The sequence below is a fragment of the Dendrobates tinctorius genome, unplaced genomic scaffold, assembly GCF_039654945.1.
Source record: "Dendrobates tinctorius isolate UK_male_01 unplaced genomic scaffold, ASM3965494v1 ptg000041l, whole genome shotgun sequence".
NCBI lineage: Eukaryota > Metazoa > Chordata > Amphibia > Anura > Dendrobatidae > Dendrobates > Dendrobates tinctorius.
In genome coordinates this window covers 2294658-2308960 of record NW_027361709.1, presented here as the reverse complement: position 1 = coordinate 2308960, position 14303 = coordinate 2294658, and the positions used below count along the sequence as shown (strand labels likewise).

At 44.2% G+C, this 14303-nt stretch overlaps 1 protein-coding gene across 1 annotated transcript in view; it reads right to left on the bottom strand.

Annotated features, from left to right (window-relative positions):
- Nucleotides 1-13343, bottom strand: part of GRIP2 (glutamate receptor interacting protein 2) — a 280364-nt gene extending 267021 nt beyond the window's left edge. Inside the window, exon 1 of the mRNA XM_073574993.1 lies at nucleotides 13274-13343. Coding sequence (XP_073431094.1) covers nucleotides 13274-13328 — 55 coding nt within the window. The 5' untranslated portion in view covers nucleotides 13329-13343. The remainder of the gene's footprint in view (nucleotides 1-13273) is intronic.
- Between the last annotated feature and the right edge of the window lie 960 nt (nucleotides 13344-14303).

Sequence of the window (14303 nt, the reverse complement as noted above, 5' to 3'; positions counted from 1 at the left end):
GGTACTGTGTGTGTGCGCATGTCTGGGTACTGTGTGTGCGCATGTTTGGGTACTGTGTGTGTGCGCATGTCTGGGTACAGTGTGTGCGCGCATGTCTGGGTACTGTGTGTGAGCGCATGTCTGGGTACAGTGTGTGTGCGCATGTTTGGGTACTGTGTGTGAGCGCATGTCTGGGTACTGTGTGTGAGCGCATGTCTGGGTACTGTGTGTGAGCGCATGTCTGGGTACTGTGTGTGTGCGCATGTCTGGGTACTGTGTGTGAGCGCATGTCTAGGTACTGTGTGTGAGCGCATGTCTGGGTACTGTGTGTGTGCGCGCATGTCTGGGTACTGTGTGTGAGCGCATGTCTGGGCACTGTGTGTGAGAGCATGTCTGGGTACTGTGTGTGAGAGCATGTCTGGGTACTGTGTGTGTGCGCATGTCTGGGTACTGTGTGTGTGCGCATGTTTGGGTACTGTGTGTGTGCGCATGTCTGGCTACTGTGTGTGCGCATGTCTGGATACTGTGTGTGAGCGCAAGTCTGTGTACTGTGTGTGTGCGCATGTCTGGCTACTGTGTGTGCGCATGTCTGGATACTGTGTGTGAGTGCATGTCTGGGTACTCTGTGTGAGCGCATGTCTAGGTACTGTGTGTGTGCGCATGTCTGGGTACACTGGGTACACTGTGTGTGAGCGCATGTCTGGGTACTGTGTGTGAGCGCATGTCTGGGTACTGTGTGTGAGCGCATGTCTGGGTACTGTGTGTGAGCGCATGTCTGGGTACTGTGTGTGAGCGCATGTCTGGGTACAGTGTGTGCGCGCATGTCTGGGTACTGTGTGTGAGCGCATGTCTGGGTACAGTGTGTGTGCGCATGTTTGGGTACTGTGTGTGAGCGCATGTCTGGGTACTGTGTGTGAGCGCATGTCTGGGTACTGTGTGTGCGCGCGCATGTCTGGGTACAGTGTGTGCGCGCATGTCTGGGTACTGTGTGTGAGCGCATGTCTGGGTACAGTGTGTGTGCGCATGTTTGGGTACTGTGTGTGTGCGCATGTTTGGGTACTGTGTGTGAGCGCATGTCTGGGTACTGTGTGTGAGCGCATGTCTGGGTACTGTGTGTGAGCGCATGTCTGGGTACTGTGTGTGAGCGCATGTCTGGGTACTGTGTGTGAGCGCATGTCTGGGTACTGTGCGTATGCATATGTCTGCGTAATGTACATGTCTGCACACTCTGCGTAAGGCATGTCTGGGTACTGTGTGTGCGCATGTCTGGGTACTGTGTGTGTGCATGTCTGGGTACTGTGTGTGTGCGCATGTCTGGGTACTGTGTGTGCGCATGTCTGGGTACTGTATGTATGTGCATGTCTGCATATGTGAAAGATGAGTGGGAAGGAAGGGCCCTGTGTTGTATACGTATATTTCTCCGCTATATCTGTGCATCATTAATCGTGGGATGTGTTAAAGGGGCCCACAGAGACTCTTTCGCCCGGGGCACACGAAAACTTGGAGCCGGCCCTGTCCCTAACTCTCCTCTCTCGGTAGGAGACCTGACAGTAGATGGCTCTAGGTTGTCACTTGAGTGGGAGACCAGGCAGATGCCAGGAGCGAGATTGGATCCCCCTTGGGTTTGGATAGGGGAGGCTACTTGTCCCTTTCCCTCGCTGTGGCCTTCTGGCTTGGAGGGAAGGGGAACAGTCTTTGAGGGCCTGTCACCTGATGGAGACGGTTTCAACTGACTGCATCCAAGTGCACTCTTTTTGTGGCACCTTTTAGTCACTTTTTTAGCTCACTCAGAAGAGAGAGCAAGATCTAAAGAATTTAAAAAAAAGTGTTGTGGATGCATCCTATCTACTGTATAGCCACAGAGTGGGTGATAAATGTTAGATTGATGGGGTCCAGCCAATGTCATCGCCACTAATTGCTAAAACTACACTGGAGGTTTCCTCTCCAGGAGTGATGATGTAGACCAATGTTCCCCAACCCATGTCTCTCCATCTGTTGCAGAACTAATCCCATCGTGCACTGAGAGACGAAGGTTGGGGAGCACTGTCATACACGGTCTCGCCGTACCCTCCTCTGATCACATGTGGCTATAAAGGGCTCCCCTGAGATTTAAGAGTAAGGATTCGGAATATTATTATAATAGTCTTCCATAATGACCGATGTCCCAGATTTTAAGGAACACTAACTTTGTAGGTGGCAGAACTCATTCTGTTCCTCTAGCTATATGTATGAAGTCACAAGCTCTTTATGAATGGTCATAGAGTGTTTTGTAGATTTGGGGGGGGTTGGGGGTTGTAATGGCTATTGTTCCTCCTTAAGAAGACTGTCAAGCTTGCGTAGGGAGACTCATAGGCCATGCATTGGTCCAAGGGAAATAGAATTTTGCAGATGGAAAGCTGGATTACAACCTCTGTGTACGGGTGGATTCCCACTTGGCATTTGTCATGTGCCCTGGGAAAGCTTCTGAAGCAAAGGTATACATTCAATAGTGTCCTCATGGCCTCCATTGGATCAGTATTCATTGGCATAAATTTTTGTTTTAGAACAGGGTAATCAATCACACTGTATACAGGACGAGCACTCAGCTCTTCAGGTGTTTTAAGTGGGAAGAGAGGAGAAAGTCGCTGCCAAATTCCTCTATTCGCTGCGTATCCCCTAAAAACAAACGGATCGGGCATTGAAATTCCGCCTGCCTGCTCCTTTTCTCCCCCCGACATCATTCGAGGCCCCCAAACACTCCGTACAATTAGATTGATAAACAGCCTGAAAATGCTGTTGTGTCCGAGCCTCCTTCTTTACAGAAGAAAAACTCCAGAGCTGCGATCATCTGGAACACTTAAGACTCTCAAACTATTATTTATACCGATAAAGCTGCCATAAAGCGACAAAAAAAAAAAAAGAAAATTACAATATGATAAAGTGACTTCAAGAGAAGAAGGAAAAGCCAATTACATCACTAGATGAATGGGGATCTGAACAGAAGGCGCTCCCGAGTGCTCAGTGAGAACGGCAGGAATCAATAATCGATGCTCCTCGTTCCGTCACCCGCAATCACGTTTTGATTACGGCAAAAAAAAAAAAAAAAAAAAGACGGACAAAGCATCATTGATTAGCATAGAAATGCATCTGGTGGAGAAGAAAGGATTTTTCATGGAGACAGATGGTTTAACAGCAGCCGTATCAATGAGGCTGCTCTGGAAACCGACAGGTTAAAGAAATATTGATGAGACCTGACTAGTTTATTTGATATCTATTATGTCGGCTTATCGCCTGAGTGAGGCGCAATTAGAAGCCAACAGATTTGGCATCAATGCAAAACGGAACTGCAGATAATAGGATCTCAGCAGAAGGGGGCATTCACCCCCCGCATCAGACTGGGTGGACGATAGAGAGATGGGAGCAAAACAAAGGTTACTTGGAGCCCCTCATGGTGCCTGTGTGGGACATCGGTTACTAGTCTGCCACCTTCCTGAGTTATATGCAATGAGAGAATTGGGGTAGCCCTGACTGAATTCCACATCAATATGCTGCAAAAGTGATGTGGCACAGACTGGTGTAATCCTCGGATTGGCAAAGCCTTATCTACTAACATACATCATTATGGAGAAGAGAAGACTTGGGCAGGTTCACAATGGAGACGGATATGGGTCCAGATTCACTTGGGACGCATTGAGAGGGGTTCTCCAATATTTTGTGTTCCCGCTTTTCTATGATTCCCGAGCTGTGCTGGATTATGGATTGGCAAGTATTTTCTTTTCGCTTCATTTTTGTTCACTGCTTTCAAGAACTTTGCTTGCTTTTGGTGAAAGTAAATATTTTTTATTTATATCCAGATCTGAAAGTTTGTATAGAACTAAGGTGTGGAATCTGCTGTGGAATTTTCCGAGCAGATTTTGCTAAATCCGCAGGTAAAATGACCTGCGTTTTACCTGCTGATTTAGTGCGGATTTACTGCAGTTTTTGTGCGGTTTTCCACCTGCGGATTTCTAGAATGGAGCAGGTGTAAAACTGCAGCAAATCTGCACAAAAGAAATGACAGGCTGCAGTTTTCAATCCTCAGCAAATCTGCGAGGAAAAATCTGCAGGATGTGCATTGCGGATTTTGATTTACATTGCCTTTAATGGTACTGTACATCACTTCCAGTTCTGCTGCGGATCCGCAGGGCCAAATCCGCAGCAGAATCCGCACGGTGTGCGCATACCCTAATACTTTTTAGGGTTTGCAACCATTGTATTCAATCTTCTGGGAGATGAACAGCCTCAAATGTCCAACTGATACATCCACCTGCACTGAAACATTGTAACAAACCACCAGGAGAGGAGAGAAATGCGTGCTGCAACTGTAGCAACTCTTCCAGTATAAAAAGTATCAGGGTATGTGCACACCTTAAGTATTTGCTGCAGAAATTTCTGTACCTTTTCGACATCTCTTGGCAGAAAAAAATGCTCAGTAAAATAAGCACATTTTTACTGCATTTTTTACTTGCTTTTTTGGTGCAGATTTCCCCCCACTCCTTAGGGTATGCGCACACGCTGTGGATCCGCAGCGGTTTTAGTCCTGCGGTTCTGCTGCGGTGTACAGTAGCATTATAACCTATGGAAAACGAAAACCGCAGAAAGAAATGACATGTCAATTCTTTCTGCGGATTCCGCTGCGGTTTGCCATCTGCTCCATTGTAGAGGTGATAAACCACGGGGTAATCCGCAGATAAACCGTAGGTCTTCTGACCTGCGGATTTACCTGTGGATTTTACTAAATCCGCGCGGACAAATCCGCAGCGTGTGCACACACACTAGAAAGCTGCAAGAATTACCATTCTGCAGATATAAATCTGCATCAAATCTGCAAGTGAAAGTTAAGCAACGTGTGCACGAGACTTCACAACTCTCATTCACTTTGAGGCATCAGGAAACCCTTCAGGTTTTGTGACAAATCTGCATGGGAGAAAAAGCGACAAAAGTGTGACTGCCCTTAGATGTGCAAGGGTTTTTAGCTTCCAAATGTAAGTTTTCTATTCATTGTCAGCAAGAAATATTAGAGACAAAATAAAATACAGACCGTACATTAGTTGCCAACCTTTGCATCATATAATTTTCGGTAGGTAGAGGGGCTGTTCAGGATCCTTAAAAAATTGGCCAAGAGCTGAAAATGGTATAAAATAATAATTAATCACGTGTTCACCAATCCAGTGATGCTGCTCTGGTGGTTTCCAACTGATCTTAGCAGACCGCTGCAGACAGCCTCTTATCTGAATGGTACATACAAACACTACTACTGATTGGCTGCAGCGGTCAAGTGAATGATGCCAATTCTGGTCATTGCAGCCGGTCCGGTGGGAACTACTGGAGGCACTGCAGTGGTGAGAGACCGAACAGGTAGAAAAGTTGAATTATTATCCAGCTCTCCGGACCACCGCTTTAAGGTTTCAGCTCGTCGCTGTTACTGAAATCTAATCACAGGCTCTAGTCATGAATTCATTACTATTTCTGAAGACCTGAAGTTCAGTTTTCTTGTCCACGGTAACTGAAATTCTTCTTATTCCAGAAATCTATTTACTACAATGGACCCAAGAAGCCGAATATATCAGCACAGATTCTCCGCCGACCTGCGCATGGAGAACAATGAAGCTTCACAGCGGATCATCTATTTATTTGTCAGGAGCCGCAGAAAACAGGACTGTGCTGGCGATGCCTTGTGCCACAAGGCGCTTTTTATAGGTTTTTGGAGATAAAGATCTTCTGCAAATTCTGCAGTGGAATTGTGCTGCCCCCTAGTGTATAATTTAAGTAGTGTTTTGTTATTTTTTCCCCAGTAATTTAATTTTTCCCGTCTTTCTTTTTGGGCTAGCAGATTTTGTGCCAAATTTATCAAAATGCTGTTTGATAAATTTGGCTCAAATGCAAATACTTTTTTCTTTTGCTACTTTGCTTTATTTGTACCTTTTTTTGTGTGGAAACAATTAGACAGATCCTGTGCTCCACGAGCGTACTGGAGTACAATTGTATAACAATTTTACTATGTTTCAAAGAGTCTAAAATGATCAATTGGCCGGCGGAAACGGATAATAAAATCCACCCATGCTGTCAATAAAAATTGAAAAATTGCCGAGAAATGAAAAAGCTAGCATAAAATTGGTGCAAAAGCCATAACAAATTAGGTACAAGCAAAAAAAAAAATGAGGAAAAAAACAAACTTTTGCTAACTCAAAAAAGATGCAATAATGCAGAAGGAAAAAAGTGCATAATGAAGGATGCATCGGGTTGGTAATCTACGTGTTGTTACCATGACACTAAGTTTACGTACATCTGTGAAGGCATCTGCCCTGCAACAGGGACCACCACAGGATGGCAGGGGACTTTAAGGCCATGTGCACACGTTGCGGATTCTGCTGCGGATCTGCAGCGTTTCAGGCTCTGCGGGTCCGCAGCAGATTTAGGTGCGTTGTACAGTACCATTGTTTTCAATGGTAAACTGAAAAACGCTGTGCACATGCTGCGGATTTTTCTGCACGGATTTGCTGCGGGTTACTATCTGCAGCATGTCAATTCTTTGCGCGGAATCCGCAGAGGTTTCACTCCTGCTCCATTGTAGAGGTGTGAAACCGCAGGGCTAATCTGCAGGTAAACCGCAAGTCTTTTGACCTGAGAATTTACCTGCAGATTTTTCCAAATCCGCAGGACCTAAAACTACGTGCGCACATAGCCTAAAGGAGCCTTCCTTTCAGTATAGAAAGGTGAAACCCCAGCGATCGCATCATGTCCCTTCATTGACGCTATCATTGATGGTGCTGTCTTATGGTTATACAGCTGGTATGGGGGGCGCCAATCACCCCCACTAGGATCTACATATTTTCATAAATAAATGTCACTGGCTTAATATTTCCTGTAAATCAGGACCCTTAAGTAATGTACAGGGGAGGAAAAAAAATCTTTTAAGGGGTTGTACTATAAACATCATATATTCCCTCTTCATACAATAGACTATAAATATATGATCCTAGGGGTCCGGCTGCTGATACCCCCACTGAGACTGAGAAATAGCCACCCAAAGTCCCTTGTAAGAATGGTATTGGTAGAGAGCATGTTTGAACACCACTCCTATAGCCAGTGGCAGTACTGGGGGTCCTACATCCTCACCCTGCCTGTATTCATTAAGAGTACTCTGAGACCCCTGTTCCCATGATTCATGGTGGTCCTAGTATAGTTATGATCTGTATCACTTATCCTGTTTATCCTATGATGTTCATGGGACAAACAAGACTTAGATAGTTATGGGTCATCACTAAAAAAAATACCGACCCTGGCACGCCAAAAATATCTATATGCGGATCCCAGAGTGCCTTGATATGTATGGAGTACAGCACAGCTCCGTAAAGTGTGTAGTAGCCTGCAGAAGCAGAAGGAAAAAATGGAGTAACCATACCACAACAAAAGAGTATGAAAAAAGTAAGAACAACTTTGTATTATTTCACATTAAAAAAGTATCAAACATTCATAATTACATATGAGGTGAAAATAGGGAAAGAGGCAATCCTGACTACAAAGAGGGTAATCACCCCTACCTTAAATAAGAGTGACAACAGGCCAAAGAACCACATACATAAGTGTAATTAAATAAATATCTCAATAATATATATCTAGCCCAAGGGTACTACATGCAGTATCAGTGCCATAAATGACAGCGGTGTTGTGCATCCATAAAAGTTAATCTGTTAGTACCAAGATCATACCCAATGCCCAACTGCCATAGTCACTCACCCATAATAGCGTTATAAAGGAGGGGAGACAACCCACTCAACCCCGACGCGCGTTTCGCCACCGCTGTCATTTATGGCACTTCTATTTCTGCATGCTGTTGGGAGTACTCCACTATTTATGGCTAGTCTTTACTATTTGGTGGGGGAACTACTATTGCTCTTCTAACTGGTTCCTAGCCACTTTTACCAAATATGATTGTTTTGAACTTTTTTTCCAAGTGTGTAGTAGCCGTGTACTTGGGTCCGGCACCTCGGCTATTGAAGTGAATAGTAGCTAAGCTGAAGTAATGGCCACAACACTGTGCATGGCACTTTGGCATACCGTCTACTTACGCCGATTATTGTAGGACCTGATTGGTCAGGGTGCTGGGTGTCGGATCACTGCGGACCTAATATTGATTATTATATGAGTTATGAATCCTGGACAAACCCTTTAACGACCACAAGATTTTAATAGGTAAACAACAGTTTTATTTTCCGTTCCTAATCTACTGGAAAACATCTTGTAAAGCATACAACGTAATCGGCCGACGCGTCATAGTCATAACTTTGGAAAAAGTTCACATTTGGTGCAGATTTTTCGACAGCAAAAATCACGTGTTACATTAAGATTCTGCTGTGGATTATGTTGTGTTTTGCAGAAATATACACTGAATCTGCACAAATAACTGACATTATAAAAGCCAGACGGCAGGTCAATCTCCCATGTTTCAATTGTCAGCTGATGCTGTATTATTCCGTGGATTTTCACACATATCTGGAAAGAAATTCTGTGCAGTGTGAACCTACACGTGGGGCTTTTTTTCACCTTCCTTTTGCAGTAATTTATTATTCACTGCATGAATTTGACCAAAAAAGCAAAAAGACGCTTTCAATTGTGCGAAAACCCTAAGTGCTGCGCACCGCGATACGGTAACGGCACGGCCAACCTGGGGAGGAGATGGTTAAGGCAATTAGTTTATTTCAGATTAAAGCCAACTTGTTTGCTTGTTCGGCTCATTAAAGGGCCGGATGACATTGTTGAGATTTCTGCAAATTAATAAAAAAAAAAAAATTGTCTGCTTTGTGTCTCGGGAATGAGAGATAAGAAACAAGCGCGGAGTGACAGATCCAATTTAACATGTGCTGTATAAAGAAACGTGGCGGCTAAGGGACGCCTACATGGTCATAATATTTCAAGGATTTGGGACCAGGTGATCGGTCGGAACGACACAAAAATCTGCAATTAGCAGATCGGAATAATTAAAATATCAAAAAACTTGCAATTTTTGTATTCTTACCAATCTATATATTTTATACTTGCAGCCAGAGCTGCATTCTAAATTCTGCAGTCTGAATTCAGCTGAATTTTGATTGTTGCTCTGGATGTGACCCGAGTATAGGATATCATCAATAGTAAGTAAAGGAAGTATTTTAAGAATATCTGAATATTTAATAAGCAGGACAGAACAAAAGTGGCCATAAATTATTGACTGATTTAAAGGTAAATGGCCTTGATTTTGACTTGCTATAATAAACCAACAAGCATAGGATCAAATGCAACATACATTTTTACTTATGATATTGACGGCCGTTGCAGCTCCGATGTTCATATTCCATTTTTTTTCACCACTTTCGGATGTTTTTTCGTCTCCCATCATTTATTTTTTCTGCGTCTCTTCTTCTTTTCTCACCTCAAAATCAATTCCCACCAGTGCCACTAACAGCTGCGTTATCAGAGAGCCCGGAACAGAAAATGACTTTCCCCTTTAAAAGATGTTTCGGGGCAGTGGTATTTTACATTGACCTCTCGATTAACAAGTTAAAAATAATTGAACCTGATAAACCAAATCAAAAGTCAAGAAAGTTCGTCAAACTCTGGTTGCATTTGTCGTACGATGGATCCAGCTAGAAACAAAAGCTGCAACGGTGGTGAAACCCAGCCGTGAATCATCCTTCCACTAATGAGCCTGAAAAAGGACGAATTTCTATAATAAAACCTTACACTCGGCATTATCCCTGAGCTTTTAAAGGAGTCATCCACTACTTGACATCCCCTTCTCAATAGCAGCACGCTCATCATTAAATAAAAACACTTGATGCTTACCTCCAAGAGCGGCGCCATTCCTGCGATGTTGGTGCTGTGTCCATAAGTAGCTATGTCACACTGCTAAAGAGGACGTTTGTTTTCACGCAAAAATTTAGTAAAGGAAAGACGTGAAAAAATAAAAAAAGACACTTTACTGAATGAACATAACTCCCATTCCTACAGCATGGGCCACTCAGTTACATCCAGTATTTCACTCCAGAGCTGCACTCACTATTTTGCTGGTGCAGTCACTATGTACTGTACATACTTACATTACTGATCCTGAGTTACATCCTGTGTTATACTCCAGAGCTGCACTCACTATTCTGCCGGTGCAGTCACTGTGTACATACATTACATTACTGATCCTGAGTTCCATCCTGTATTATACTCCAGAGCTGCACTCACTATTCTGCTGGTGCAGTCACTGTGTACATACATTACTGATCCTGAGTTACATCCTGTGTTATACTCCAGAGCTGCACTCACTATTGTGCTGGTGCAGTCACTGTGTACATACAGTACATTACATTACTGATCCTGAGTTCCATCCTGTATTATACTCCAGAGCTGCACTCACTATTCTGCTGGTGTAGTCACTGTGTACTGTACATACTTACATTACTGATCCTGAGTTACATCCTGTATTATACCCCAGAGCTGCACTCACTATTCTGCTGGTGCAGTCACTGTGTACATACAGTACATTACATTACTGATCCTGAGTTCCATCCTGTATTATACTCCAGAGCTGCACTCACTATTCTGCTGGTGCAGTCACTGTGTACATACATTGCATTACTGATCCTGAGTTACATCCTGTATTATACTCCAGAGCTGCACTCACTATTCTGCTGGTGCAGTCACTGTGTACATACATTACATTACTGATCCTGAGTTACATCCTGTATTATACTCCAGAGCTGCACTCACTATTCTGCTGGTGCCGTCACTGTGTACATACATTACATTACTGATCCTGAGTTCCATCCTGTATTATACTCCAGAGCTGCACTCACTATTCTGCTGGTGCAGTCACTGTGTACATACATTACATTACTGATCCTGAGTTACATCCTATATTATACCCCAGAGCTGCACTCACTATTCTGCTGGTGCTGTCACTGTGTACATACATTACATTACTGATCCTGAGTTACATCCTATATTATACCCCAGAGCTGCACTCACTATTCTGCTGGTGCAGTCACTGTGTACATACATTACATTACTGATCCTGAGTTACATCCTATATTATACCCCAGAGCTGCACTCACTATTCTGCTGGTGCAGTCACTGTGTACATACATTACATTACTGATCCTGAGTTACATCCTATATTATACCCCAGAGCTGCACTCACTATTCTGCTGGTGCAGTCACTGTGTACATACATTACATTACTGATCCTGAGTTACATCTTGTATTATACTCCAGAGCTGCACTCACTATTCTGCTGGTAGAGTCACTGTGTACATACGTTGCATTACTGATTCGGTATTTATTTAGTATTGTTTTTGTAAGACTAGATGATGTAGGCCGTATAAGTTTGGCTATAAAATTCAGTATCACGCATGATAAGCTTAGATACACAGGCTTAGCAGTCACAGTCATACATTATAGGCTTTACTTCCATAGCTGCCAGCTTCTTAGTCACTTTCTACTCAAAAATTAAAAAGATCTAGTTCACGCTTTCAAGCAAATCCAGTATCTATCAGTTCATAGATAAAGACAACCGTTTCCAACCACAAGTAAGTCGCCGCTGACTTCCTCTAAACATTTTGGAAAGTAGAAAATACAATAAAGGAAAAAAAGAAACTATTATCAATGGCTGCAACCCTTTTGTACAGCACAAGCCATCAGGTACTGATCTTCAGTTACATCCTGAATTATACTCCAGAGCTGTGCTCACTATTCTGCTGGTGCAGTCACTGTGTACATACATTACAGTACTGATCCTGAGTTACCTCCTGTATTATACTCCAGAGCTGCACTCACTATTCTGCTGGTGCAGTCGCTGTGTACATACATTACATTAATGATCCCGAGTTACCTCCTGTATTATACTCCAGAGCTGCACTCACTATTCTGCTGGTGCAGTCACTGTGTACATACATTACATTACTGATCCTGAGTTACATTCTGTATTATACTCCAGAGCTGCACTCACTATTCTGCTGGTGCAGTCACTGTGTACATACATTACATTAATGATCCTGAGCTACCTCCTGTATTATACTCCAGAGCTGCACTCACTATTCTGCTGGTGCAGTCACTGTGTACATTCATTACATTACTGATCCTGAGTTACATTCTGTATTATACTCCAGAGCTGCACTCATTATTCTGCTGGTGCAGTCACTGTGTACATACATTACATTACTGATCCTGAGTTACATCCTGTATTATACTCCAGAGCTGCACTCACTATTCTGCTGGTGCAGTCACTGTGTACATACATTACATTACTGATCCTGAGCTACCTCCTGTATTATACTCCAGAGCTGCACTCACTATTATGCTGGTGCAGTCACTGTGTACATACATTACATTAATGATCCTGAGCTACCTCCTGTATTATACTCCAGAGCTGCACTCACTATTCTGCTGGTGCAGTCACTGTGTACATACATTACATTACTGATCCTGAGTTACCTCCTGTATTATACTCCAGAGCTGCACTCACTATTCTGCTGCTGCAGTCACTGTGTACATACATTACATTACTGATCCTGAGTTACCTCCTGTATTATACTCCAGAGCTGCACTCACTATTCAATAAGGTGCAGTTTCTCATGTCTCCACACATAATACTGGTGGTCATTGATCACTGGGGTCCCCTGTACATGACTACATTGGAATCCGCAAGCCATTAAATCTGTTTCATGGTTGGTGCATGGTACAGCGGATAGCACTAGTGCCTGATGGACCTCGCTGACATATAATGGGGCCTGTCAGGTAGTGTTGTGGCTTCAGTCATTGTGATGGGGAAGAATAATGCTGCCTGCATCTGCTGAGACTGCTCCAAACCCTCTGCAGGCAGTGTGAACGGCGCCTAAGCTGACACTTTTACCAGATCTGGCCCAATTAATACTCACAATGAGATGACAAATATGGGATATTACAACTGTTCGGCCCCTCCTATTAAAAACATGCTGAAAATATCACACTTCATTCATAAATATGGTGCAAACCTCGGCTGCTGCAGAGAATTTGCCTCATTTTGAGCTGGATTGACATATGAGCCCCAATGCCCATTGCTAAATGGTGAGTGCTGCACCCCAGCAGTGCCTTGGCGCCAGGGTCTAGGACTGGGCTCCCTGTTACTCATCCTTGGCTGGATATGCGAGATCCTGCCGTCCCTGGACACATGCACACACCTTACTCCAGCGCAGGGAATGTGCAGGCAGGGATTCCCATGCTCCAGCAGTCATCTGTAGTAAGCATCGGATGTAAATATTGGCTGTACCTGCATCCTCTATTCTGCGCAGACAAAGCATCAGATTCCTCCACCAGCTTGGCATGGCAGTGACCGGGAGCTGGAGCAAAGGCGTAATGACGACGTGCTGCTGGAATACAGAAGAGATGGTGCTAAGCGTTCAGTGTGCAGATCATTGCCTGGCTGCCTGCGCTGCAAGCAGAGCCCACTCCACTCCGCACTGCACAGGGGCTCGCATCTGAACCCAGGCTGAAGCACGCAGCCGCTCCACATGTTCCCCTGCAGTGACTGTGCACAGATAGGGGATCACACAGATGGCTCAGGCCTATGTGCCGGGTTACTCAATGCTGCATGATGGGATCGTAATTTAGGCATTTTTTATTGCAAGAAAAGAAACATTAACCTCTGTGCTGTTTCACAATCATGGTGACAAGGGTGGGGGGTAAGGCATATAATGGCTGTATGACGTCAGCGGAACTCCTTGAGTGTTCTGTAGTATTTTAGATAGATAAGATTGAGTTTACGGCTCTTTGGAATAAAGTGGCTCCTCTCAATTTCATTAAAATGCCATAGTGCATAATGAAAATGAGCGTGCTGACGGGAATATTGGTATTTAAAGCGGCTAGCCAAGCCTCTCACTTCTGCATCGGAGTCAAAGGTGCTATTAATGAGGCATCCATTGGCAAGATGCAGGTGTACTGCACACAGGATGTATATACTGTACCTGGCCAGCAGCCGATGGCCTGTGTCAATATCGCCTCTCATCCCCCAATGCGGAAGTGAGAGGCGCTAGATAACGCCCATAAGGCCGGGATCACACTGGCGACAAAAACGGAAGAGTGCACTGCGATAAAAAATCGTCAGTGAGACTGCGCGGAGTCCCCTGGCTGACCTGAGGTGAACTGATGAGCGTGGGAAAAAGTCAGAAACTTTCCCACGCTCATTAGTTCATCTCCAGGCAGCCAGGGAGGCTGCGCAGAGATAAACTAATTCATTCTGGCAGTGGTTTAGAGTGGGCTGGTCACATTAGCACTGGTCCCATTCTAAAACACTTAACCCC